The 26,707-nt window shown below is 40.1% G+C and overlaps 1 protein-coding gene across 1 annotated transcript; it reads left to right on the top strand.

Annotated features, from left to right (window-relative positions):
- Positions 1-610: 610 nt before the first annotated feature.
- Positions 611-26,419, top strand: GLO1 (glyoxalase I). Its single transcript, XM_019986041.2, has 6 exons — positions 611-789; positions 17,069-17,151; positions 19,763-19,903; positions 20,728-20,795; positions 21,697-21,786; positions 24,962-26,419. Exons 1-6 carry the CDS (start codon positions 706-708, stop codon positions 25,048-25,050), a joined length of 555 nt encoding a protein of 184 aa, XP_019841600.2. The 5' UTR covers positions 611-705; the 3' UTR covers positions 25,051-26,419.
- The last annotated feature ends 288 nt before the right edge of the window (positions 26,420-26,707 follow it).

Here is a 26,707-nt window from a genome sequence, read left to right as displayed (position 1 = left end):
TACATGCCTTAGCAAAATCAACATAAAAGACAATGAAAGTCATGGACATTTAGATAAGTAGTGAAACCGTAACTTAAATCGTATTTGATCCTCACCAAAATCCATCAAGGAAGCTCAGAGAAACGTCAGTAATTATTCCAGGCTCCTAGAACTAATAAATAGTGGAGCCAAAACTCGAAACCTAGGTTTTTCACTAAGTCAGAGTTGCTTTAATTATCCTCTGCTGGTTAAACTGAGAAAATCGTTTTGGGTCCTTATAATTTAAAAATTATAGCTCCCAATTCTCTTTTCATCAGATTCCTATCTCCTACCACGTGGCAGCCTTGAGGTATGGGTGATTATTAAACTTTAATAGTTAAATGGAAACAAAATTAGGTTATCAAGCGACATAGAGAAACCGCACTTTCTTCGGGCCGATTTGGGTTTGGTTTTTTTTTTTTTTTTTTAAGACCACACGCAGGCCTCCACCATACGCAAAGCACCTTGGGAATTGTAGTCTTGGGCGTAGAGCGCTGTGGGCGGAGGAACTGGGACCCAATCAGCAGAAAGCCAACTTCCTTTCCAGCAAGCGAGTGGCTGGAAGTCAGCGGCGCCCGCCCCTGGGCGCAGTCGCGCCGGCGCTGGTGAAAAGCGCTTAGGAGCCGGCGGAGTGTGGGTACGTCTTGCATTCCCGGGGACAGTCGTCCGTGATACAGCAGTGCGGCCATGGCAGAACCACAGCCCGCGTCCGGCGGCCTCACCGACGAGGCTGCCCTCAGCTGTTGCTCCGACCCGGACCCCAGCACCAAGGTGGGCACAGAACCTAATTTTCCCGAGTCGGGGCCCCCTCTGCGTGGCGCGGCTGGGGCCCCCAGAGGGAGCAGTTCCCGGGCTCAACGAGGCCCGGCTTGGGCTGGATGATTCGAACTCTGGACTTGAACCTCATCCGGCCACCGCTGCCCTTCCGCCCGCCTTGGACGGATCGGAGTGGGCTGTCCCAACAGGAGATCAGAGAAAGCATCCGTTTCTTTTAAGTTGTTTGAAAGACTGTGACCCTGCTTGCTCTACCTTGTTTGACTTGGGACAGTTACCTGAAACGTTGGCTCAGTCAGGATCAGAGTCCTTGTCTGTGGGTTGTGAGTGTTCCCCAGGTCAATAGCCCTGGCGGGTAAGAGCAGTTTCAGAACTCAAGTCTTGGTCGAAAGTTTCTACGTGCCGCCGGATCCTCCCAGCCTGGATGATTTTTCTTTATTTTTTCTTTTAAAAAAATTATTTATTTTTATCGATTTGCGGCGTGTCTTAGATGTGGCAGGCGAACTCCTAGTTGTGGCGTGTGGGATCTAGTTCTCTGACAAGGGATCCATTGGGAGCTTCTTATGTTGAGAGTGCAGAATCTTAGCCACTGGACCACCAGGGAAGACCCTGTCATTTTTCTGTAACTGCCCTGGCCCCGGGTTTAACTCCTCCAAACCAATCTGATGGCTCCTGACTTTAACCGCGCCCAGAATTTCGCTTTAGGTTGGCCTTTACAGTTGTTAACAGCTTTACTCCTCTGCTTGGGCTTAGTGCCCCATGGGAGGAATGTTAGAATCCTGGAGCTTAGGTCCAAAGAGAATCATGGAAATTCCTTCACTGATCCTCTTATTGCAGCTGAGACCCATTGAGAGGAATAACTGGTTGCATAGGAAGGCTTTTCAGCTTGCTTAACGTGTTTGTACTGAGAGTCAGTTGTAACTCACTCAGGTGTGGTGCCTACAGGCCTTATCAAGTTCAGACAGGGCAGCCACTCCGGGGTTTGCTCCAGCATACTCAACACTGTCTGCAAATGCCTTTGTATGCATTCATTTGACTGGATAAGCTCTAATTCCTTGAAGATTGAGTGTGTGCTTTGTACAGACCTTTAAGACCAGTTGCTGACTTTATTCCCTGCTTGCTTTTTACATTCAGGGTGAAGAGTCAAACACTTCTAATTGCTAAAGCCTTTGACTACCACCTGATAATACTTAGCTTAGGAAAAATGTTAGTCACTGCAAGACTAAGGGGGAAGAAATAAATATATACATTTCCTCTCACACTTATCTTATTTTTACACTCTTTAATGTTAAATACCTTGTTATTTCACATAATACCGATTGAGTTATTCAGTGTAAATTAATTTCCCAGATAATTGGACATTTTATATACTGGACTATTAAAAAAAAAAGATTCCAAAGAGAGCTTGATGAAATTGATTGAATACAATCCCTGTGATCTTAATTTATGCATTCTTAATTTAAGTAGATTTCTCTTGATTTGAAGGAATTATTTTTGGGAATTAGTCATTTTCGCTCTTGAGGTGCCATATGGGGGACATAAAATGGACTGTGTAATAGTACTAGTAGCTGGTATGTGTGGAGTTGTGCCAGACCCTGGTTTGTTAAGTGCGTGTGCTTAGTTGCTCAGTCCTGTCCAACTCTTTGAGACCCCATGGACTGTAGCCCACCAGACTCCTCTGTCCATGGGATTCTCAAGGCAAGAATACTGGAGTGGATTGCCATTCCTTCTCCATTGTTAAGTACATTACTTCATTTAATCCTCACAACTGTGCGAGGAAGCATACTCATTTCCATGTTACATATAAGTAGACAATGGCACAGTGGTGCTGAGTAATTTGCCTAGGGAGAGCCCACACTCTAGTCTCCACCCTGTTCTGCTTCTAGATACTGACTATAGTGTTTTGAAACTTGACTCAAAGAAGGCGTAAATTCAATGATCATTGATCATCTGATATATGTAAAGAGCATGATAGGTACCTTGGGGGATATTGAAATAAACAAAAAAGTGAAGTTCCTTCCTGCACCAAACATACACCAACTATAACATAAGGTGGAACTGGGATTATATATATTGGAATTATAAAGCACTGTGGGAGCACAGAAGATAGAGATTTTAAAGGGTGGCATCTCTTGTTGTTCAGTCACCAAGTCGTGTCTGACTCTTTCTGACCCCATGGACTACTGCACACCAGGCTTCCTTATCCTCTGCTATCTCCCAGAGTTTGCCCAAATTCATGTCCATTAAGTTGTTGATGCTATCTAGTTATCTTATCCTCTGCCACACACTTCTCCTTTGCATTCAGTCTTTCCCAGCATCAAGGTCTTTTCCAGAGTCAGCTCCTCCCATCACGTGGCCAAAGTATTGGAGCATGAGCTTCAGCATTAATCCTTCCAATGAATATTCAGGATTGGTTTCCTTTAGCACTGACTGATTTGATCTCCTTGCTGTCCAAGGAACTCTCATGTCTTCTCCAGCACCACAGTTTGAAAACATCAATTCTTCAACACTCAGCCTTCTTTATAGTCCAACTCTCACAGCCTTATGTGACTACTATGGAAAAACCACAGCTTTGACTATACAGAACTTTGTTGGCAAAGTGATGTCTCTGCTATTTAATATGATATCTAGGTTTGTGGCACTAGTGGCAAAGAACCCACCTGCCAGTGCAGGAATCATAAAAAGACACAGGTTCATTCCCTGGGTCGGGAAGGTGCCCTGCAGAAGGGCATGGCATCCCACTCCAGTATTCTTGCATGGAGAATCCCATGGACAGAGGAGCCTGGCGGGCTACTGTCCATAGGGTTGTAAAGAGTTGGACATGTTGAAGTGACTTAGCATGCATTAGGTTTGTCATAGCTTTCCTTCCAAGGAAATGTCTTAATTTCATGGCTGCAGTCACTGTCCAGAGTGATTTTGGAGCCCAAGAAAATAAAATCTGTCACTGCTTCCACTTTGTCACCTTCTATTTGCCGAGAAGTAAGAAAGCTGATTGCCGAAGATTTGATGCTTTTGAACTGTGGTATTGGACAAGACTCTTGAGAGTCCCTTGGACTGCAAGGAGATCCAACCAGTCCATTCTAAAGGAGATCAGCCCTGGGTGTTCTTTGGAAGGAATGATGCTAAAGCTGAAACTCCAGTACTTTGGCCACCTCATGCAGAGTTGACTCATTGGAAAAGACTCTGATGCTGGGAGGGATTGGGGGCAGGAGGAGAAGGGGACGACAGAGGATGAGATGGCTGGATGGCATCACCGACTCGATGGACGTGAGTCTGAGTGAACTCCGGGAGTTGGTGATGGACAGGGAGGTCTGGCGTGCTGTGATTCATGGGGTCACAAAGAGTCGGACACGACTGAGTGACTGAACTGAACTGAACTGATGGGACCAGATGCCATAATGTTAGTTTTTGAACGTTGAGTTTCAAGCCAGCTTTTTCACTCTCCTCTTTTTCATCCTCATCAAGAAGTTCTTTAGTTCTTTTTCACTTTCTGCCACTAGAATGGTATCATCTGCATATCTGAGTTTGTTAATATTTCTCCCAGCAATCTTGATTCCAACTTGGGATTCATCTATCCTGGCATTTGACATGATGTTCTGCATATAAGTTAACGAGGCAGAGTGACAACATACAGCCTTGTTGTACTCCTTTCCCAATTTGGAACCAGTCTGTTGTTCCATGTCCCATTCTAACTGTTGCTTCTTGACCCACACACGGGTTCCCCAGGAGTCAGGTAAGGTGGTCTGGTATTTCCATCTCTAAGAATTTTCCACAGATTTTTGTGATCCACATAGTGAAAGGCTTCAGTATAGTCAATGAAGCAGAAGTGGATGGATTTTTTTTTTTGAATTCTCTTGCTTTTTCCATGATCCAACGATTGTTGGCAATTTGATCTCTGGTTTCTCTGCCTTTTCTAAACCCAGCTGGTACATCTCAGAGTTCTTGGGGGTACTGCTTAATCCTATCTTGAAGGATTTTGAGCATAACTTTGCTAGCATGTGAAATGAGCGCAATTGTATGGTGGTTTGAACATTCTTTGGCATTGCCCTTCTTGGGGATTGGAATGAAAACTCACCTTTTCCAGTTCTGTGGCCACTGCTGAGTTTTCCAGATTTGCTGACATTTTGAGTGCATCATTTTAACAGCATCATCTTTTCGGATTTGTAATAGCTCAGCTAGAGTTCCACTGCTGCCACCTGCTTTGTTTGTTATATGCCTCCTAAGGCCCACTTGACTTCACACTCTGGGATGTCATGCTGCAGGTCAGTAGCGTCTATAGTATGATATGTAATCAGAGTATTTGGAGGCTGAAGACCTACGTTTGAATCCCTAATTCTATCATTGGCCATAATGATCTTAGCAGGACACTTGGGCCGAGTTTGTAAAAGCAGCTGCTATAAGGATAAAATGTATCTATGATCTCTAAACTATGAAAAGCAATACAATTCAAGGTTGTATTTTAACTGTGGATATCAGGGAGTGAGTCAAGAAGAAGGTGGGGGTGAGCCTAGACCTTGAAAGATAGATGGGATCCCAACATCACATAGGAGATGGTTGCATGGGAAGGCTTCTAGGTGGAGGAGACATCTGAGCAAAACTGTGGTGAGGTGGCAGAAAGATGCAGTGTGAAACGTGTTCTGGAGAAATGAGTTATGTGTTTTTGGTTCAAGTTATTTAAGCAGTGGTAGAGAAGACTGCAATGGTAGGTTGAAGCCAGATCTTGGAGAGAGCCTGGAGTGTCACTTCTAAGAAAATTGGATTTCATGTAGTTAATGGGGAACCACTGAGGGATTCAAATCATTTTATAGAATAGATTGGAGAGATCTAAGCCTAGAGATGATGAGGACACCTAAAAGGTGAGAAAAGTGATGAGGACCTGGTTTGGAAAGGAGAAAGTGGTAGAAGGTCAACTTGTTTGTTGATCATTTGCATCTTTGTCATAGAGGCAGATCAAAGAATATACAGCTACACCACATCCCGGGCAGACTTACTAACTTGCTTCAAAAAGCCAATGCTGCTATCCCCAAATAGTGATCTCCTGACATTCTGTTTACTGTCTCTGTCAGTCCTCTTTGATACAGTTACTTGATGTCCCTTCCCATCTGAGTGGTAGATGAGGAGGTCAGGGAATACTTTTAGTGTTGGTGACTCTTCAGTTTAGTTCAGTCGCTCAGTCATTTCCGACTCTTTGCGACCCCATAGACTGCAGCATGCCAGGCCTCCCTGTCCATCACCAACTCCCGAAGTTTACTCAAACTCATGTCCATTGAGTCAGTGATGCCATCCAACCATCTCATCCTCTGTCATTCCCTTGTTTTCCCGCCTTCAATCTTACCCAGCATCAGGGTCTTTTCCAATGAATCAGTTCTTTTTATCAGATGGCCAAAGTATTGGAGTTTCAGCTTCAACATCAGTCCTTCCAATGAATATTCAGGACTGATTTCCTTTAGGATGGACTGGTTGGATCTCCTTACAGTCCAAGGGACTCTCAAGAGTATACTCCAGCACCACAGTTAGAAAGCATCAGTTCTTCGGTGCTCCGCTTTCTATATAGTCCAACTCTCAAATCCATACATGACTAATGGAAAAACCATAGCTTTGACTAGACAGACCTTTGTTGGCAAAGTAATGGCTCTGCTTTTTACTATGCTGTCTAGGTTGGTCATAGCTTTTTTTCCAAGGAGCAAGCGTCTTTTAATTTCATGGCTGCAGTCACCATCTGCAGTGATTTTGGAGCCCCCCAAAATAAAGTCTCTCATTGTTTCCATTGTTTCCCCATCTATTTGCCATGAAGTGGTGGGACCGGATGCCGTGATCTTAGTTTCCTGAATGTTGAATTTTAAGCTAACTTTTTCACTCTCCTCTTTCACTTTCACCAAGAGGCTCTTTAGTTCTTCTTCACTTTCTGCCATAAGGGTGGTGTCATCCGTATACCTGAGGTTATTGATATTTCTCCTGGCAGTCTTGATTCCAGCTTGTGCTTTATCCAGCCCAGCATTTCTCATGATGTATTCTGCATATAAAGTTAAATAAGCAGGATGACAATATACAGCCTTGACGTACTCCTTTCCTGATTTGGAACCAGTCTGTTGTTCCATGTCCAGTTCTAACTGTTGCTTCCTGACCTGCATACAGATTTCTCAAGAGGCAGGTCAGGTGGTCTGGTATTCCTATCTCTTTAAGAGTTTTCCAGTTTGTTGTGATCCACACAGTCAAAGACTTTGGCATAGTCAATAAAGCAAAAGTAGATGTTTTTCTGGAACTCTTGTTGCTTTTTCGATGATCCAACGGATGTTGGCAATTTGATCTCTGGTTCCTCTGCCTTTTCTAAATCCAACTTGAACATCAGGAAGTTCACGGTTCATGTAGTGTTGAAGCCTGACTTGGAGAATTTTGAGCATTGCTTTACTAGCATGTGAGATGAGTGCAATTGTGCAGTAGTTTGAGCATTCTTTGGCATTGCCTTTCTTTTGGATTGGAATGAAAACTGACCTTTTCTAGTCCTGTGGCCACTGCTGAGTTTTCCAAATTTGCTGGCATATTGAGTGCAGCACTTTGACAGCATCATCTTTTAGGATTTGAAATAGCTCAAATGAAATTCCATCACCTCCACTAGCTTTGTTTGTAGTGATGCTTCCTAAGGCCCACTTGACTTTGCAATCCAGGATGTCTGGCTCTAGGTGAGTGATCATACCATCATGATTATCTGAGTCATGAAGATCTTTTTTGCATAGTTTGTATTCTTGCCACCTCTTCTTAATATCTTCTGCTTCTGTTAGGTCCATACCATTTCTGTTCTTTATTGAGCCCATCTTTGCATGAAATGTGTCCTTTGTATCTCTAATTCTCTTGAAGAGATCTCTAGTCTTTCCCACTCTATTGTTTTCCTCTGTTTCTTTGCATTGATCACTGAGGAAGGCTTGCTTATGTCTCCTTGCTATTCTTTAGAACTCAGCACTCAAATGGGTATATCTTTCCTTTTCTCCTTTGCCTTTTGCTTCTCTTCTTTTCACAGCTATTTGTAACACACCCTCAGACAGCCACTTTGCCTTTTTTGCTTTTCTTTTTCTTGGGGATGGTCTTTATCCCTGTCTCCTGTACAATGTCATGAACCTCCGTCCATAGTTCTTCAGGCACTCTGCCTATCAGATCTAATCCCTTGAATCTATTTGTCACTTCCACTGTATAATCTTAAGGGCTTTGATTTAGGTCATACCTGAATGGTCTAGTGGTTTTGCCTACTTTCTTTAAGTCTGAATTTTGCAATAAGGAGTTCATGATCTGAGCCACAGTCAGCTCCTGGTCTTGTTTTTGCTGACTGTATAGAGCTTCTCCATCTTTGGCTGCAAAGAATTTAATCAATCTGATTTCGGTATTGACCGTCTGGGGATGTCCATGTGTAGAGTCTTCTCTTGTGTTGTTGGAAGAGCGTGTTTGCTATGACCAGTGCTTTCTCTTGGCAAAACTTTATTAGCCTTTGCCCTGCTTCATTCTGTACTCCAAGGCCAAATTTGCCTGTTACTCCAGGTAGCTCTTGACTTCCTACTTTTTCATTCTAGTCCCCTAGTCCCCTATAATGAAAAGGATACCTTTTTTGGGTGTTAGTTCTAGAAGGTCTTGTAGGTCTTCATAGAACTGTTCAACTTCAGCTTCTTCAGCATTACTGGTCGGGGCATAAACTTGGATTACTGTGATATTAAATGGTTTGCTTTGGAAACGAACAGAGATCATTCTGTCATTTTTGAGATTGCATCCAAGTACTGCATTTCAGACTGTTTGTTGACTGTGATGGCTACTCCATTTCTTCTAAGGGATTCTTGCCCACATAATCTCCTGTTTGACCACTTCCAATTTACCATGTTTCATGGACCTAAAATTCCAGGTTCCTATGCGATATTGTTCTTTACAGCATTGGACTTTACTTCCATCACCAGTCATATCCTCAACTGGGTGTTGTGTTTGCTTTGGTTCTGTCTCTTCATTCTTTCTGGAGTTATTTCTCCCTTGATCTCCAGTGGCATATTGGGCACCTGCCAACCTGGAGAGTTCATCTTTCAGTGTCCGAACTTTTTGCTTTTTCTTACTGTTCATGGGGTTCTTTAGACAAGCATACTGGTGACATTTATGTTGGGTTTTACCGAATACAAAGGAGGTAGCTAGGTAGAATTGGGTGCAGGGATTGAGGGAAGAAAAATGGAAAGGAAAGAATAAGGACAGTGGCTAGATGGATGAATGACTTTTCTCAGCAGAGAGAACTGTAGTTTATATAAAAGCACAGTGAAAATAGAGAACCGATGCAGGGACTTGCAAGTATACAATGAGACTGAAGTTATAAGGCAGTGGAGTTAATGGTGAGGTACACAAAGCAGTCACTGGGATTCTCAGAGAAAATATGAACATTCCCACTTGGTTCGTTTTTCTCATCCTGCGAAGATTTTTGTTTGGCAAATACATTTTTAATATATTTGGTTTTTTTAGTATATTTCTGTGTATAATTTTAAAAAGATATATATATATATACACACACACACTTATGGTGGGTGCATGCTCTTTTTTTTTTTAAACTGCTAAGAGTATGAAATCAGAACCATTTAAGATGACCAGTTTAGTGGAGTAATGACAAAAGATGAAGTTAGAGAAGTATGCAACAACTGTATGCGCTTGCTTTGGGGATTTTCTTCTTAAAGCTGTAAGGCACCATTGAAATTCTGATCTTTAACCCAGAAATGACACAACTGGGTTTTTATTATAGAAAGCTCAGTCTGGTAGCGTTCTCAGAATTCTGGATTGCATCACTCTGGATTGCATTTGGGTTTGAACTGTGGTGTTGGAGAAGACTCTTGAGAGTCCCTTGGACTGCAAGGAGATCCCACCAGTCCATTCTGAAGGCGATCAACCCAGGGATTTCCTCGGAAGGACTGATGCTAAAGCTGAAACTCCAGTCCTTTGGCCACCTCATGCAAAGAATTGACTCATTGGAAAAGACTCTGATGCTGGGAGGGATTGGGGGCAGGAGGAGAAGGGGACGACAGAGGATGAGATGGCTGGATGGCATCACTGACTCAATGGACGTGAGTCTGAGTGAACTCCGGGAGTTGGTGATGGACAGGGAGGCCTGGCATGCTGCGATTCATGGGGTCGCAAAGAGTCGGACACGACTGAGCGACTGAACTGAACTGAAGCTCACAAGAAGCAGACAGACCTGGGAGGCTTCTTTTTTTTTTTTTTTTTTTTATGTGGATCACTTTCAAAGTCTATTGATTTTGTTACAATGTTGCTTCTGTGTTTATGTTTTGGTTCTTTTGGCGGCATGGCTTGTGGGGTCCTAGCTTCCCACCCAGGAATCAAACCGCACCACCTGCACTGGAAAGCCAGCTCCTGACCAACGTGACCAGCAGGGAAGCCCTCCAGGGAGGTTTGGACACTCGCTCAGGCAGGAAGTAGTGAAGACATGAGCAAGGTAGTAGTGATCATTGGAGAGGCAAGGACAAAGATTCCAGAGGGACTTGAGCAGTCAGGTTGATCCAATCCAACGCTTGGATTGGGTTACAGAAGGAGTGGCAGAAAGAAACTAGGAACTAGGAAGATTTGTCCATATGTCTGACTTGGGCTAACAAGGGATTCTAGAGACATTCCCTGAGGGGGATGTATTAATAGTAGGAGTGTTTATCTGGGCTGTGATTAATTTGATATTTGACTCAGGTGGAAATGAGTAGACAGATGGAGATGTAAATCCAGAGCTGAGGTTAGAGGTATGGGCTGGGGAATACAGACTTGGGAATCAAAAGCAATAGTTGGTAGTACAAATTCTGGGGTATATTTTATAATAATAACAACAAGAGCAATAGTAAGTAGAGTAACTTACTCTGAGACAGTACTCTGCTAAGCACTTACATGCATTTTCCCATTTATTTTCCAACTCAGCCCTAAGAGCTGAAAACCATTATTATTTCCATTCTAAACATGTGAAAACTGATGTTCAAGAAAAGTAATGATTTACTCAGGGTAACAGAGAGAGCCAGCATTTGAATCACATTGCCTCTGAAGAATTATTAATATTTCTTTCCTACTTGTGTATGTTTTTCTCCCTTTGCATGAGATTTGAAAGGCCTCATGATACTGAGGGCTTCCAGGATATTCCTGTTTCTTTTATTTGTTGTAAGAGTAGTCGGGTGCAGGTATGTTTACAAATACCATAGGTAATTTTTAAAATAAAACTAATTTCCTTTGTGTCTCCTACCTGTTTTTGTCTTCCTTATTTATAGGTCAAGTATACTTGCAGTATGTTGTTAGCTGTTGAGTGGGAAGAAGGAAAGAACCACATGAAATCGATTTAGATAGGACAATAAGTGTAGAGGAAGTGGCTGAATTATTTTCTGGAACAACTGTTATTCTCTGACATAGGTTGAATCAGAGAAGTAATAGTAGGAAAAAGATAGTAAAAAAAAAAATGTATCATAGCATAGTATATCAACCATGTGCTCCAGCTGTCACATAGTAAATAGTCTTCCCCTCAAATACACTTCTTTTTCCAAAATGAACTTTCACAGAAGGCAATTGCAATTTTTTTTTTAAGTCAGGAAAAAGCAAAACTTTATCCATTTCTAATTCATAGGAGATGTGACACCTAGGGGTTAAAAAGTTAGGCTTTTTTTCCTTGATAAGAATCTGACCTTTAGTTATCTCTAGCTCTCTTTCCTCGGAGAAGGCAATGGCACCCCACTCCAGTACTCTTGCCTGGAAAATCATATGGACGGAGGAGCCTGGTAGGCTCCAGTCCATGGGGTTGCTAAGAGTCGGAAATGACTAAGCGACTTCACTTTGACTTTTCACTTTTATGCATTGGAGAAGGAAATGGCAACCCACTCCAGTGTTCTTGCCTGGAGAATCCCAGGGACGGGGGAGCCTGGTGGGCTGCCATCTATGGGGTTGCACAGAGTCGGACATGACTGAAGCGACTTAGCAGCAGCAGCAGCAGCAGCAGCAGCTCTCTTTCCTACGAAAATGCTATTTGCTACTTGGCAATATTGCTTTCAGTAGAAATAACTTGACTGGAAGGTTGCATCTGCAAAGGGAGAATTATAAATATCTAATATAGCTTTGGGTATGCCTGAATTCAGTGACTCTTATCACTGTCCCATGTGAAAATTCTGAAAGCTGTGCCTGTGGAGTTGCTACTAGAGATAGTGGTACACAGGGCTTCGACACCAGGGTGATCCTGCCCTAACGTGGATCTTCTCCCTGCACCCGAGCTGTATAGATTCTTTTCCAAACTCTTGCTGAAGAGAGACACCTAACACCACTCTGTTGGTAAACTGTGTTTTCCTGACGGATAGCCTCCTAGCCTATAGTTGTCTTGTGACTCTGAATGCTTAGTTGAACCTGAAGAAGACCTTTTGCTGGGGGTAATGCATCACATTTGAAAATTCATTGGGAGAGAGAGTTGATAGGCTCCATGGAGAGTTGGCCTCACTGTTATTAAGACGAGAACACACAGTTCAGACAAGTATAAAAATTTCTGAAAGTTTAGCTAATGCAAGATTGAAACTTTTATCCTGAGGTTGCACCTATTCAGTCACATCTTCAGGATCCACTTCTAATTTTAGTTCTCTTGTTATTTCCACCACATCTGCAGTTATTTCCTCCACTGCAGCCTTGAACTTCTCAAAGTCATCCGTGAGGGTTGCAATCAGCTTCTTCCAAACTCCTATTAATGTTGATACTGTGACCTCTTCCCATGAATCATGAATGTTCCAAATGGCATCTAGAATGGTGAAGCCTTTCCAGAAGTTTTTCAATTTACTTTGCCCAAATTCATTAGCGGAATCATCATCTATGACAGCTATAGCCTTACAAAATATATTTCTTAAAGAATAAGTCTTGGGAATCAGAATTACTCCTTGATGTATGGACTGCAAGAATGGATATTGTGTTAGCAGGCATGGAAACAAAATTAATCTCATTGTTCACCTCCGTCAGAGCTCTTAGATGGCCAAGTGCATTTTGAATGAATGTATTAAAGGAATCTTATTTTTTTTCTGAGCAGTAAGTCTCAACTGTGGGCTTAAAATATTCAGTAAACGATGTTGTAAGCAGATACGCTATCATCCAGGCTTTATTGTTCATTTATAAAGACCACAGGCAGAGGAGATTCAGCATGATTCTTAACAACCCTAGGATTTTCAGAATGGTAATGAGCATTGGCTTCAACTTAAAGTGACTAGCTGTTTTTGCTCCTATAAGAGAATGAGCCTATCCTTTGAAGCTTCGAAGGCACTGACTTTTCTCCAATTGTGAACGTCCTAGATGGCATCTTCTTCCAATAGAAAGCTGTTTCATCTACATTGAAAGTCTGTTTAGTGCAGCCACCTTCGTTCATTATCTTAGTTAGATCTTCTGGATAACTCACTGCAGCTTCTACATCAGCACTTGCTACTTTACCTTGCACTTTTATGTTATGCAACTAGCTTCTTTACTTAAACTTCATTAACCAACCACTGATAGCTTCAGACTTTGCTTCTGTAGCTTCCTCACCTCTCTCTGCCCTCTAGAATGGGAGAGAGAGCCTTCTCTGGATGAGGCTTTGGCTTGAAGGAATGTTGACTGGTTTGATCTTCTATCCAGATCTCTAAAACTTTCTCCATATCAGGAATAAGGCTGTTTTACTTTCTTATCATTTGTGTATTCACCGGAGTGCACTATTAACTTCGTTAAAGAGCTTTTTCTTTGTCTTCACAACTTGGCTAACTTGGTGCAGGAGGCCTAGCTTTCAGTCTGTCTTAGGTTTTGAAACACCTTCCTCGCTCAGCTTAATCATTTCTAGCTTTTGATTTAAAATACGAGACATGGAATTCTTCCTTTCATTTGAACTCTTAGAGACCATTGCACAGTTATTAATTGATCTAATTTCAGTATTGTGTCTCAGGGAATAGGGAAGCCTGAGGATGGGGAGAGAGATGGGGCAGTGGTCTGTCAGTGGAGTAGTCAGAACACACACAATGTTTTTCAATTAAGTTTGTCATCTAATGTGGATGTGGTTCATGGCACCCCAAAACAATCACAATAATAGCATCAAAGATCATTGATCACAGATCATCATAACAAATGTAATGAAAAGTTTGAAGTATTGTGAGAATTACCAAAATGTGATCAGGGATACAAAGTGAGCAAATGCTGTTGGAAAAGTATCACTGATAGACTTGTTGGACACAGGATTGTTGCAGACCTTCAATTTGGGGGAAAAAAACAACCAGTATCTGTGAACTACAACAAAGTGATGTGCAATGAAACAAGATATGCTTATATAAAACAAAAATAGGAAGACTCTGCAAAGCAGAGAGAAGAAGGCAGACTGGGTAGGGACTTTGAAACCCTAGGAACCTCATGGCAGTAAGTTTCCTGGGTTTTCTCTCTGCCTCATATAGCCCAGACTTAGAGCTAAAGGCTTAGTGATCTGGAAATGCCAATGGATGCACACACAAAAAAGCCGAATGAATGCTTACTTTCTCTACCCACAGGACCAGGAAATACACAGTATTTCCTGATAAGTCAGAAAACTTTTAGACAACAAGTGCTCTACTACAACCAAATCCCATAGAGAAAACAGTGGCCTCAGCCACACCTGTGCCAGCAGAGGCTGAGTGGGGAGTTTAGTCTTCCAGCCAACTGGCTATAATAAGGTGCTCAACCTCCCCGTGCTACGGTAGCATCAGAGAAGACTAGGGAGCGATGATTTCGTCTTGCCAGGCAGTAACAGTCTTTCCCCTCGTGCTGTTATCAGTGGAGAAACACGGAAAACCTAGCATTCTGCCCCGGCCCAGCAGTGGAAATATTTTAAGACAGTTATAAATCAGAGAGAGGAAAGGGATATAAGGAGAGATAAGGTTTCTACACTTCACTCAAACCATTTTATGATGATGCCAAATGCTGTGTAAGTTACAACTGATATAGATCAGTGGAAAAGAGTAGAACCCAGAAATAAACTCACTAATAAAAACCCAACAAATTTTTCACAGAGATGCAAAAGTAATTCAGTGGAGAAAGGATAGATTTTTTGAACAAATAGTGCTGGAGCCATTGGACATTCGTAAAACGTGAAGCCCTACGTTCATGTCTTATACCAAAAAAAAAAAATCTTATACCTTGATCCTTTGGTTCATTCCCGGCTCTGCTTTTTATAGTTTTGTCAGGATTATATTGTAGGCACATAGTACATGTACTAGAAACATCCCTGATTGGACCTTTAACGTTTTTGCACAGTAGTTTTAAATTAATTAAATTTGGAAATTGCCCTCTCCCACTCCTGCAAAAGACTGATTATTTCTATTATTCTTTCTTTTTGTAAGGCAGAGGAGCAAATCTTTGTTGCTTAGCAGTTAACCGAGAAAGCCTGAAACTTTTTGAGCATAAAAGACATCTTTTACTGTTCTGAATTTAGAGCATAATAAGGGAAAGACATCCCTGGGGGCTCAGTTGTAAAGAATCCACCTGCAATGCAGGCAATGAGGATTCTATCCCCAAGTTGGGAAGATCCCCTGGAGAAGGAGATGGCAACCCACTCTAGTATTCTTGCCTGGGAAATCCCAAAGACAGAGGAGCCTGTCAGGCTGTAGTCCATGAGGCTGCAAAGGTTGGACACGACTTAGCAACTGAACACCCAAAGGGAGAGACAAAGTTAAAAACTGTCCCATGAGATAAGACATCAACTTTTAGGCACAAGTCTTTTTTTAGACACAAGATATATTTATTTCAAACAATATTTTAGAACAATAGTAATAAACAGTGATTTTTAGTAACTTTTAAAGAAACTTTTTTCCAAAATCATTTGAGTGTTTATCAGAAGTAACAGAGTGGTTTAACATTCTGTTACAGAGAGTTAACAGAATGTTTTGGTGATAAAAAGAAAACTGTTACCTGAGCATAGAATAACTAAATCATTTTATAAAAAGCAAACACTGCTTGTTTTTTTAAATACCATCCAAATAATACTTTGGCAGCAAAGGATTTATATGCCTTTACTTTTATGAATAAATCCATTAACATTGAATGTATTTGTTAATCTTTTTGCCATATATAGACTTTTTTTTAAGGTTAAATGATTTTGGAATTTATATTACTCTGTGTTTTCTTAGAAATAATGTATTTATCTTATTAAGTCTTCTCAATCAGAAAAGTGGTGTATCTTTCCATTTTCTAAACTGTTTTTGCCATCTTTATTGAGATAAAATTGACATATAACATGTATGTCATAATATCGTATGTATGTCCACATACTTCTAAAACAGCATTTTAAATGTCTTCATATATTCTATTATGCCTGTGTTAAAGCAGGAGATGCAGGTTCAATCCCTGGGTCGGGAAGATCCCCTAGAGAAGGAAATGGCAACCCACTCCAATATTTTTGCCTGGGAAAACCCATGGACAGAGTAGCCTGGTGGGCTACAGTCCATGGGATTGCAGAGAGTCTAACACGACTTCACTACTAAGCAACAACAACTAGTTTATCTAACTATTTCTTCATTGTTAGAGGCAGTTTAGCAAGGTGGTTGAAAGCAAGGACTTTGGAACCAAACTGTTTGGACTGAGGTTTTTTTTTTTCTCTGCCAGTTACTTTCTCAATAGTAAAATGGGGATGGTATAATATATACATTATATATATATATAATATATATATCATAAGGAGGGTTGTTATGAAGATCATATAAGTTAATTTCTGTAAATCATTTAGAACAGTATTTGGCACACAGTTACTTTGTAAATGCGGTGATGAATGTCTTTATACATAAATCTTTGTCAAAGTTTCTAATTATTTCCTTAGATAGATTTTTAGAAGGGCAATATCTTGATCAATGAGTATGAACTCTTTAGGATTCTTGAGATCCAGATTGCTGCTTAAAAAGATTTTAGGATAGAATAGAAATAGGGATAGGATAAACAGGGTTGTTGAACTTGTTTTACAGAACTTGGCACGAAATCTATAGAAAAAAAAATTTTTTAAACCCAACTCTTTGACCGAGCTACACAAATTTCAGCATAGCTTTTATGGACTGAACAGAAGCAATAATAAAGCCATGATGGACTAAGGGATTGCCATAGTGGGCTGTTGGTATCTTGTTACAGAAAGCAAAGCTAATGTTGGTAACAAGTAGTAAAAATTAAAGGTGTTTAATACATGGACAGGGAGGCCTGGCGTGCTGCAATTCATGGGGTCGCAAAGAGTCAGACACGACTGAGTGACTGAACTGAATTGAACTGAATACATACTGTTTCCCCTTAGGATTTTCTCTTGCAGCAGACCATGTTGCGAATTAAGGATCCTAAGAAGTCACTGGATTTTTATACGAGAATTCTTGGAATGACGTAAGTAAACTGTTGGTACCTGTGATGTTTAAATACATAGCTTTGCAAATATAGGCAATGTTTTCAGATCTATTTTAAAAATAGATTAAAGTTTGCTTCAAAGGTCACAAAAGTGCTTTTGGCCAGGAGTCTGGGACTAGGCTCCCAGCCAGGTTCACTGGGCAGCAAGACACCAGTGCTTGCATTTTCTCTAACTCCCTTTTCACTGAGAGCTGCCAGTTAAATCCTTAACGTGCCCAGACCATTTTGATGTTATGGCCACTCTTAGCCTCTTGTTTTCTTCAGAAAAGATATAGCTATAAAGACACATTATTTAGAAAATTTAGTGAGTTTACCTAAAGTTGACCATCTGTCCCATTTTATAGGATATGTTCTCTTTTTCCAAATAAGTAATATTCACTGATTTGATACCTTTAACATATTTGCTTTTCTTGATTTGTTTCCCTAAATAATATGAGGGTTTTTATTTATTTCTGGTAGTATAGAGAGTAAAATAATCTTTAATTTACTGCCTAGATAACCTTCATTGACATTAAGAGAAAACGTCAAGTAATACAGTATATGTCTATATTTAGAAAATCTGACTGCTTCCGAGAAATACAAAGTGAAAAATGACAGCCTCCCTCTCCTAGTTCTCTTCAAAGATAACGGCTGTTAACAGTTGCTTGTCATTCTTTCCAGAAAAAGTGGTTTTGCGCATAGCTCAGTCAGTAAAGATTCTGCCTGCAATGCAGGAGACCTGGGTTGGATTCCTGGGTTGGGAAGATCCCCTGGAGAAGGAAATGGCAACCCACTCCAGTGTACTTGCCTGGAGAATCCCATGGAAAGAGGAGCCTGGCAGTCTGCAGTTCATGGGGTCATAAGAGTCGGACACGACTTAGCTACTAACGCACCATGACATATTTAAAGGACGTAATGAAACAAATGTATTGAACGTCTGCTATTTGCCAGGCCCTTTATATGTTCTTTCATTCAGTCTTCACAAAAGGCTTATGAAATAGCTTATATTTCCATTTTACATGGAAAGGAAGAAACCAAAGCTTAAAGGCATTAACTTACGGCACCAAATCCCACAGTGGGAACATGGCAGAGCTGGAATTTGAATCCAGGTCCAAACAACTCCAGTGTTGACACTATTTTTAAAGAGCCCCAAATAGAGTACTCAGATGGTGAAGAATCTGCCTGCAATGCAGGAGACCTGGGTTCGATCCCTGGGTTGGGAAGATCCCCTGGAGAAGGAAATGGCAATCCATTCCAGTATTCTTTTTTTTTTTTTTTTTAAACGTATATCTTCATTTTATTTGCCTGGAGAATTTCATGGACAGAGGAGGCTGGTGGCTACAGTCCATGGGGTTGCAAAGAGTCCGACATGCCTGAGCGACTAACACAAGAGTACAGCTTGATGTTCTAGTGAAAGATAATGCTGTGCTGAGAAGAGCAGTGTAAAACACGTTCAAATGCTCCATTTGACTGGTCTGTAAGAGCTTAGGCAGTCTGCTTTGGTAGGTGCAGAGCGAGTTTTTTGTGATTGGAGTATTTGAATTGTATGACACTTCATCATAAACATGTTTGAGTAAGAGCTATTTGTGATGAGTCAGTGGGTAGATCTTAGTGGGCTAAGGCATATTACATAGCAGTAATAAGTAGAAGATTTGGAACAGAACTCTAGAAACTTTTTATTTGCTATGCTTCAGTCATTCCCTCTTATTGGTGTTGAATGAAGTCATTTTTGAGCATTTAATCCTCCGTAATCTAAAGAAAACTATACTGTGTGTATCCTCATTTCACCCTACTCCTTGCGAAATAACGTCACACTCTAAGTTCATTTTAGAAGCCACAGCTTTGTTGAATCTTCTTCAGAACCTCAGGATGCGGAATTCATGCACTTCCTCTCACAGTCTCTCCTTTTCCACTGCTCTTTTCAACCTACAAAAGAAACTTAAGTCTTCTCTATTGTAGGATAATTGTCGCTCTCTGCTCTCTTGCGGTCCATCCCATCATTAGGACTGTCTGTACAGATAGATCCCACTTGCTCACCTCCCATTCTCCAGCCTCTGCTGTGCGTGCTGGTGAAACTGCCCTCACAGGACCTTTCTGTATCTACTCACTTCTCCTCAAACTTAATCCTGTCTGACCTTTCTGCAGTATTTGGTACTGTCAACCACTTTATTATGGACATTCATGTCTTCTGTGCTGTTAATCTGCCCTCTCTTAACACCTGTCCTCACCTTATCTTCCTAGGAGTTTTGGCACAGTAACTGAATGCCATATATCCTAAAGGTGTGAGACATTATATTTTCCACTGAAAAACAAAATTTTCTTTTGAAGATATCTTTTGACACTTATCCAGGTATCATAAATCCAGCTAATTTTCATTGTATTTGAAGAACTGATGAATTACAAGTTTACATTTAATTTTTTTAAATTTCACTGATATTTACAGATAAGTTTTTTAATTAGACTTTTTTATTGATTTTTCCTTGCTTTTTCTATTAAAACAGCCTCACTGTGTACTGTTCTTATTCTCAGTAGAACTCGAATATCGTCATGTTGATTTTAGTATTAATCGACTTTTCTTGTAAGTTGAGTCAGGCTTGTTATTTAATTTCAGACTACTCCAGAAACTTGATTTCCCCACTATGAAATTTTCACTCTATTTCTTGGCTTATGAGGATAAAAATGACATCCCAAAAGATAAAGATGAAAAAGTAGCGTGGGTATTCTCCAGAAAAGCTACACTTGAACTGACACAGTAAGTATGAGTCTTTATTTTGTTTATATATTCTACATTTTTTGGAAGCTTTTTTTTTTTTTTTTAAACTTTTCCCCCTTACTTACCAGCTTAATTCAAACTGGGTCTTATCTAACCACTTTCCATTTGTAACAATATCTTTGAGTATTTTTTCATGGATCTTTATATTGTTCTTATGGTGCAAGTAGGGCAAATGAGATCATTTGCAGAGAATGTAATAATGAAATGGCAAGATGTTTGTCAAAATGTAGCTAATGAATGTTTGGATACTACAGCTGAGATTGTCATAGGCATTCTCCTTTCTGTTTTATTCTGTATGCTGTTTTTGTGCAGTCTTTAAAAATAAACAAAACAGATTTGTTTCAGGGTGTGCTATTTCATGTGTCTCCTGAATCAGAACAGCTCTGGAGTCAGACAGACCTGGCCTGAGTCTTGCCTCTGATGACAGCTCTGTGATCAAGTTATACCACCTCCCTAAGTGGCAGTCTCATTTGTAAAATGGAGATGCTCAGATCTAACCCATGCAGCTGTTTTGAGGGCTTCATGAAATATAAAGTCCATAGCACAATGAATGGTAGTTGCTATTATTATCATTTTTATTCTTATCCAGATGCCTAGTTTTATTGTCTCCTTAGTCTAGTTCATCATTCTTTGCCTGTTTGCTCTTTCTGTTGTTGAAAACTTAACGTGTACAGTAGCAGAGATTAGACCAAGTGTATTAAGTAGCATATATACATGGAAAGATTTCAAAGATTGTTGCAGCTTTCTTTTCAGAATTTCTATTCTCCAGGTCACTTAGAATTATGTTTTCTCTCCATCTGTAGCAATTGGGGCACGGAAGATGATGAGACCCAGAGTTACCACAGTGGCAATTCAGACCCTCGAGGATTTGGTATGTTTGCCTATTTGTGTGTAATACACTTTTATGGTTTTGTGATTTTGCATTGGGTACCTATTTATGATTGTAAGCAATCTAAAACATTAATTTTTAGATTTTTGTTAGTATGGCTATTTTTATTTCCACATGTAAGTTGTGTCCAACTCTTGGTGAAGCTATATACCCTGTGGAATTAGACAGAGGATTAATTCCTCTGTCTGTGGAATTCTCCAGGCAAGAATACTGGAGTGGGTAACCATTCCCTTCTCCAGGGCATCTTCCTAACCCAAGGATTGAACTTGTGTCTCCTGCATTACAGGTGGATTCTTTACCATCTGAGCCACCAGGGAATCCTAATTTTATTTAGGAATATAATTTCATCATGTCAATCTAAACTTTACACTTATTCTCTCACCATGGTTTCATTTTTCAGTCTCAGTACTGTATTTCCAGTAGACTTTTAAATTAAAGAACAAAACCAAAAATGATGGTTAATAATAATCCTAATTTCTGCTAGTATACACTTCTGCCTTAATCTAAAATCTCTCAATCAAATGCCAGGATTATCAGTTTAAATGGACTGGTATATAGTCATTATCAACAATTAGCTTATTAAGCATGAATAAATGGATATTGTTTTTTTAAGTAGGTTATTAACAGATTGAACTCTTTATGAGCAAATATTGGGCTTATGTCAAATAATTTATAATTTAGAGCAACTAATTATTATACCCAGCCACTTAGATTCTTGTTCTTTAATATTTTATAGGTTTTGAACCAACTTGATTCAGTCTGTTTACAGATGCCTTGTGTTTTGAAATTAACTAGTTTTGGAAGCCACTTGTGGCACATGGATACCCTGTTGTAATTTTTCCTTCTTTCTCTCTGCCTTGTTTTGGGGGCGGTTTTACCTAAGGTCACATTGGAATTGCTGTTCCTGATGTTCATGGTGCTTGTAAAAGATTTGAAGAACTGGGAATCAAATTTGTGAAGAAACCTGATGATGGTGAGTCTGCTACTTGTTTTCTTCAGGCCTCTCTTTAGTTCTGTGACATTTACTAAGCACTCACAGAGGGTCCTGTTGTAGTTAAACCTTTTGGTTGCAAGTGACTTTGAATCCTACTCCAACCAGCTTAAGGAAAGAGAAATGATTGGAAGCACACTGAGTTACCTTAGGAAACCGAAAGGCAAACTCGAGGGTGGCTTCACATGGGACTAATTGCAGGATCTGGAGAGCCGCCAAAGACCGAGGCCGCCTCTCCACCCCTCAACCCTGCCCATTTCTCAGTGACCACCAGCTTTTACTATCTCAGGTCTATCTAGCCACCCAAAAACTAAGTTCCTTAAAGTCTGTTTCTTCTGCTCTTAATGTAACTACAGCAAGTCTGTTCAGTTCATAATTATTTGGTTTTTCTTTTTCATCCTTTTACAACTTTGGCATGTCCTTATGATTTAGGTATGTCTCTTGACAATAGTATGTATCTGGATTTTGTTGGATTTACATGTATTATAATTATTTTATTTAGATCTATTTTTGCCATCCCATTTTATTTTTAAAATTTTTAATTTGGAATATTTCACTGTTTCATTTCCATCTTTTTTTTTTTTTTTTTTAAATTCCAATTAGGAGATTTGATATCCAAAAATCATCCTCCCCAGTAAAACAAGAACTTGCTCCCTTCTACCTCCATTATCTTACTATACCCAGGCTGGGATAGTATTGATTTATTTTTCTTTTTTCTTTGGCTTGTTTTTTTAAGATAATAAATATGTAAAGGTATATATTTTTTTCTCCATATATCTCTTGCTGTAACATCTTTTGGATTTTTCTGTCCCTTTATTAAGTACCTCAACCAAAACTGCTTTCAAAGGGTTTGTGAGGCAGAACTCTTGAGGCATTCCATATACCCCAGAACCTCACCTTTATATATATATAAATGACAGTTTTGTTGTCTATAAACCTTAGGTTTATTTTCCTTCAGTCTTGAAAATACAACTCTGTTGTCTTATTTTTCCCATCCAGTGTTGCTGCTGAAAAATCTGCTGATTTGTGTTCCTTTGTTTATTTTCTTCTGTTTTGTCCTAGAAGCTTTTTATATTTGTTTTCTTTGTCCTTGACTTCCTTCTGGGGATTTCTTCAAACTGGCATACTAATTAGCTAATTTTTCCTCAGATGTATCTGTTCTTATATTCGTCTTTTGTATTCTCATCTATTGTATTATTTCACCTATTATAATTTTGATTTCTAATTTTTGCTGACTTCCTTTTATATTGCGCAGCTGGTAAAGAATCCATCTGCAGTGCAGGAGACCCCAGTTCAATTCCTGGGTCTGGAAGATCCCATGGAGAACAGATAGGCTACCCGCTCCAGTATTCTTGGGCTCCGTTGGTGGCTCAGACAGTAAAGAATATGCCTGCAGTGCAGGAGACCTGGGTTCATTTCCTGAGTTGGGAAGATCCCCTGGAAAAGGGAATGGCTACCCAGTCCAATATTCTTGCCTGGAGAATTCCATGGACAGAGGAGCCTGGAAGGCTACAGTCCATGGGGTCACAAAAAGTCGGACACGACTGAGCAACTTTCACTTCACTTCATTATAATTTTGATTTCTAATTTTTGCTGACTTTCTTTAATATTTTCTTATTCTTATTTCATATTGGTTATATTTAATATTCCTCATTGTTTTTACATATTTCAATAGTTCTTGGTCTATCAATCTCATATTTGTTCTTCAGTTAGAATTTATAATCCATTGTTTGTTTTATAGTTATATTCCTCAAATTCTTATTATTTTGGTCTCAGAGATTTGGGTGGGTTTGTTTTTATTTTTTTACTGAAACTATTAGCTATTCCAACCATCAGTTCAGTTCAGTCGCTCAGTTGTTTCTGACTCTTTGTGACCCCATGAACCGCAGCACGCCAGGCCTCCCTGTCCATTACCAACTCCAGGAGTCCACCCAAACCCATGTCCATTGAGTCGGTGATGCCATCCAACCATCTCATCCTCTGTCATCCCCTTCTCCTCCTGCCATCAGGCAATGTGAGTGGGGGAAGACCAGACCTTGGTTCTTAAAATTCCAAGTGATATCAGGGACATGTGCAGGGCAGAGAGAGAAAATAAGAGTTAAGACAAATACTTCACATTCTGTAGTCATATCCTTTTCCCCCTTTGTCCCTGATGTAGTATTTGTAGGAGACGCTCCTGGCATTGTTTTTCCCTAACTCTGGTTGTGTGGCACGTGTAACCTCTGGGAGATGAGTTGCTCCCCACCTGTTTTTCTGCCCTTACCTACCCCCGAGGACATCTGAACCAGTCGTTCGAACCTCCCGCACTGTGGGAGTAGGTGCTGAGGCCCAAGGCACTGGGAGAAGCAAGAGCCAAACTAGTAAAACTCCTTGTTTATTCTCCCACAGCCACGATGGCCTGCCTTGTGGTCTGGCCACAAGTACCCCTTCCACACAAAGTGGGTTAAAATAGTCACCACCTCACCCCTACCATTTCTCTCCCCAACTGTCACATCAGAGGCATCATACTTTTCTCCCCCCCATTTTTTATCTGTGTTCCTCTGAGGCTGATCTTGAGGAGAGGAGCCAGAGATAAAAGTCAAACTAATTCAGCATCTTGGTACCAAAATAAATTTCTGAGGTCACACTTTTTCCATTTAGGCAAACAACTCTACTCCTAGACCTGTTACCCTCTCAGTCCCAGTCATGAGGTCCTGGGAGAAAGAATCTGATTGGCACAGCTTGGGTTACACAGAATAGTGTATGACCAAGCATCTGGGTCCCTTGGCTGGCTAGATGCGCCATGCTACCGGCTCTCTTGAGCATCTGCTGTCGTTTTCCTCTTTAAAATAAGGCAGTTTCTGTGACTACTCAACTAGCTGCATGAAGTTACATTGTGCAGGTGCAGTAGTTACCTGATACCTACAAGATACAGCCAGTCCCACTGTTTATTTCAGGAGAGTTGGTTTACAGCTATGTGTAGAAGATAAAATGTGTCATTCTGAAACTCGTGCATCTGGGCCACACCAATAGATTTTTTGAAGTTAAAACTATAAACGAAATAATGTAATTAACTAAAATGTAAAATAAAATTTGAATTAATAAACATTATTTTAAATTTATATATATATATATTTTTTTAGGTCTCTCAAATAATGAAAATTATTTTGTTTTACAGGTAAAATGAAAGGCCTGGCATTTATTCAAGATCCTGATGGTTACTGGATTGAAATTTTGAATCCCAACACAATGATAACTATTATTTAGTTCTGTGAGAATGCTGATTTGAAATTTCAGTGGAGACATTGTAGAAGGTAAAACAGGAAATCATGTGATTCAAGATATTCAGATAACAGAAGCATCCAGGACTGATGGATCCTTGTCCCAACTCAGATTATTCTTAAATCTCTCTCCCTTTACTCTTTCAGCTGTTTCCCCCTAACTGTTGTTCAGTCATCCTAGTTTTAATGTAGTGCCTTGTCTTATGTCCTTGAATCTAGTTGTATAACTTTACTTTTTTAGGCAATAATTAGAACAGTTCCCTTCAGAGGCTGCATTTGCCTTCCATCTCCTGAAGAGATACAAGTCTACAAGTCTGCCTTTGAACCATCATTTAAAATATAAAAAAACACTGAACATGTTTTTGTTATGGTTACCTTCTGGGGTTTCAGTTCCTCCGAAGTAACTTTTCACAATGAGAAGTTAAAAACCCTGAACAAAAATGAAGCTTCACGTATATTTCAAATAGTATAAAGTTTATTTTACAAAAGAGAAGTGACTCTCGGGAGAAATTTAGAATCATGCTGACACAGATGCAGATAGAAATACTAATTTCTTCTTTACAGAGTACTCTGAAAGTTCAAGGACTAGCCTCTTTGGGGATGGGGAGGAGGATGGGAATATTATATACTGGTTATGCAGACACAAACTAGACTGTCACATACTTTATCTCACTTAATCCTCCACAGTGTCCTGTGAGATAGAAAGCAGACTAACATGCAAAATCAGTGAATCCAAGGCAATATAAATAGGCTCAAGTACTCAAGATCTCATCATCGTCATCACTTTTAGTATTTAGCTGTACCTCACAACATCTCCTTCATTAGTCTTCTTTGTAAAAGCCTTCAGTGAGGTTGAGCATTGCCTTCTCGGCTTTGGAGGCTTGAGTACCATGGTGAGGAAGAAGCAGTGGAGGAAGTCAGGAGCACACAGCTGCTCTGGGAATGCCCGGCCATCCCTGTGCAAGTGGTGCTTGTGTTACTTATGAAAAGCCCCTACCCCAAGGTCTTCCGCATGGCAGCGATCATGTAGGATATGTTACGTTCAGTGATAACATAACTTAGTTATCAGAAGTCAGCTCAGTGATCTTCCTTGCCATGACTGATATTTGATGGGTTTTTAAAACCAAACTGATGTTGAGTATTTCTTACGGCACAGATAATAAGAACATCCAGTTTATGGCTTAACTCCATTTAGATTTTTTTTTTTTGCATGCGGACACTATTGGAAGACCTTTGGATAGGTCTTACGCTGTTAGAAGCATTTTATATTTCCTTTTTGGATGGAATGGGTTTATGTGAGCTATTTGAACAAGTGGCAATACTCAGACTGAAATAAAATTTTAGATAAGACTATGCTTAATTTGTACACTTCTATTCTGTACATTCTTTCTTAAAAAAAAAAAAGAAAAGAAAAACTGCCCTTGAGGAGTACTGCAAGGATTTGAAGGGGCTTGCAGACTCATCAAGAACTGGGAATAGTTTGTAATTCTCTACATCCAGCAAAGCACACAGTTTCTATGAATAATGAAGAGTGAGGAAGATGAGAAGAGGAAAGGAGATAAGGATGAAGGATTTTGATAGAAAAAGTGCAGAGAAGAAAGCCGAAATGTCAGAAGTGAGTTGTGGTTAAGCAATGCTAGTAC

The sequence above is a fragment of the Bos indicus genome, chromosome 23 (genome assembly GCF_029378745.1).
Source record: "Bos indicus isolate NIAB-ARS_2022 breed Sahiwal x Tharparkar chromosome 23, NIAB-ARS_B.indTharparkar_mat_pri_1.0, whole genome shotgun sequence".
NCBI lineage: Eukaryota > Metazoa > Chordata > Mammalia > Artiodactyla > Bovidae > Bos > Bos indicus.
This window is presented reverse-complemented; position numbering and strand designations above follow the sequence as displayed.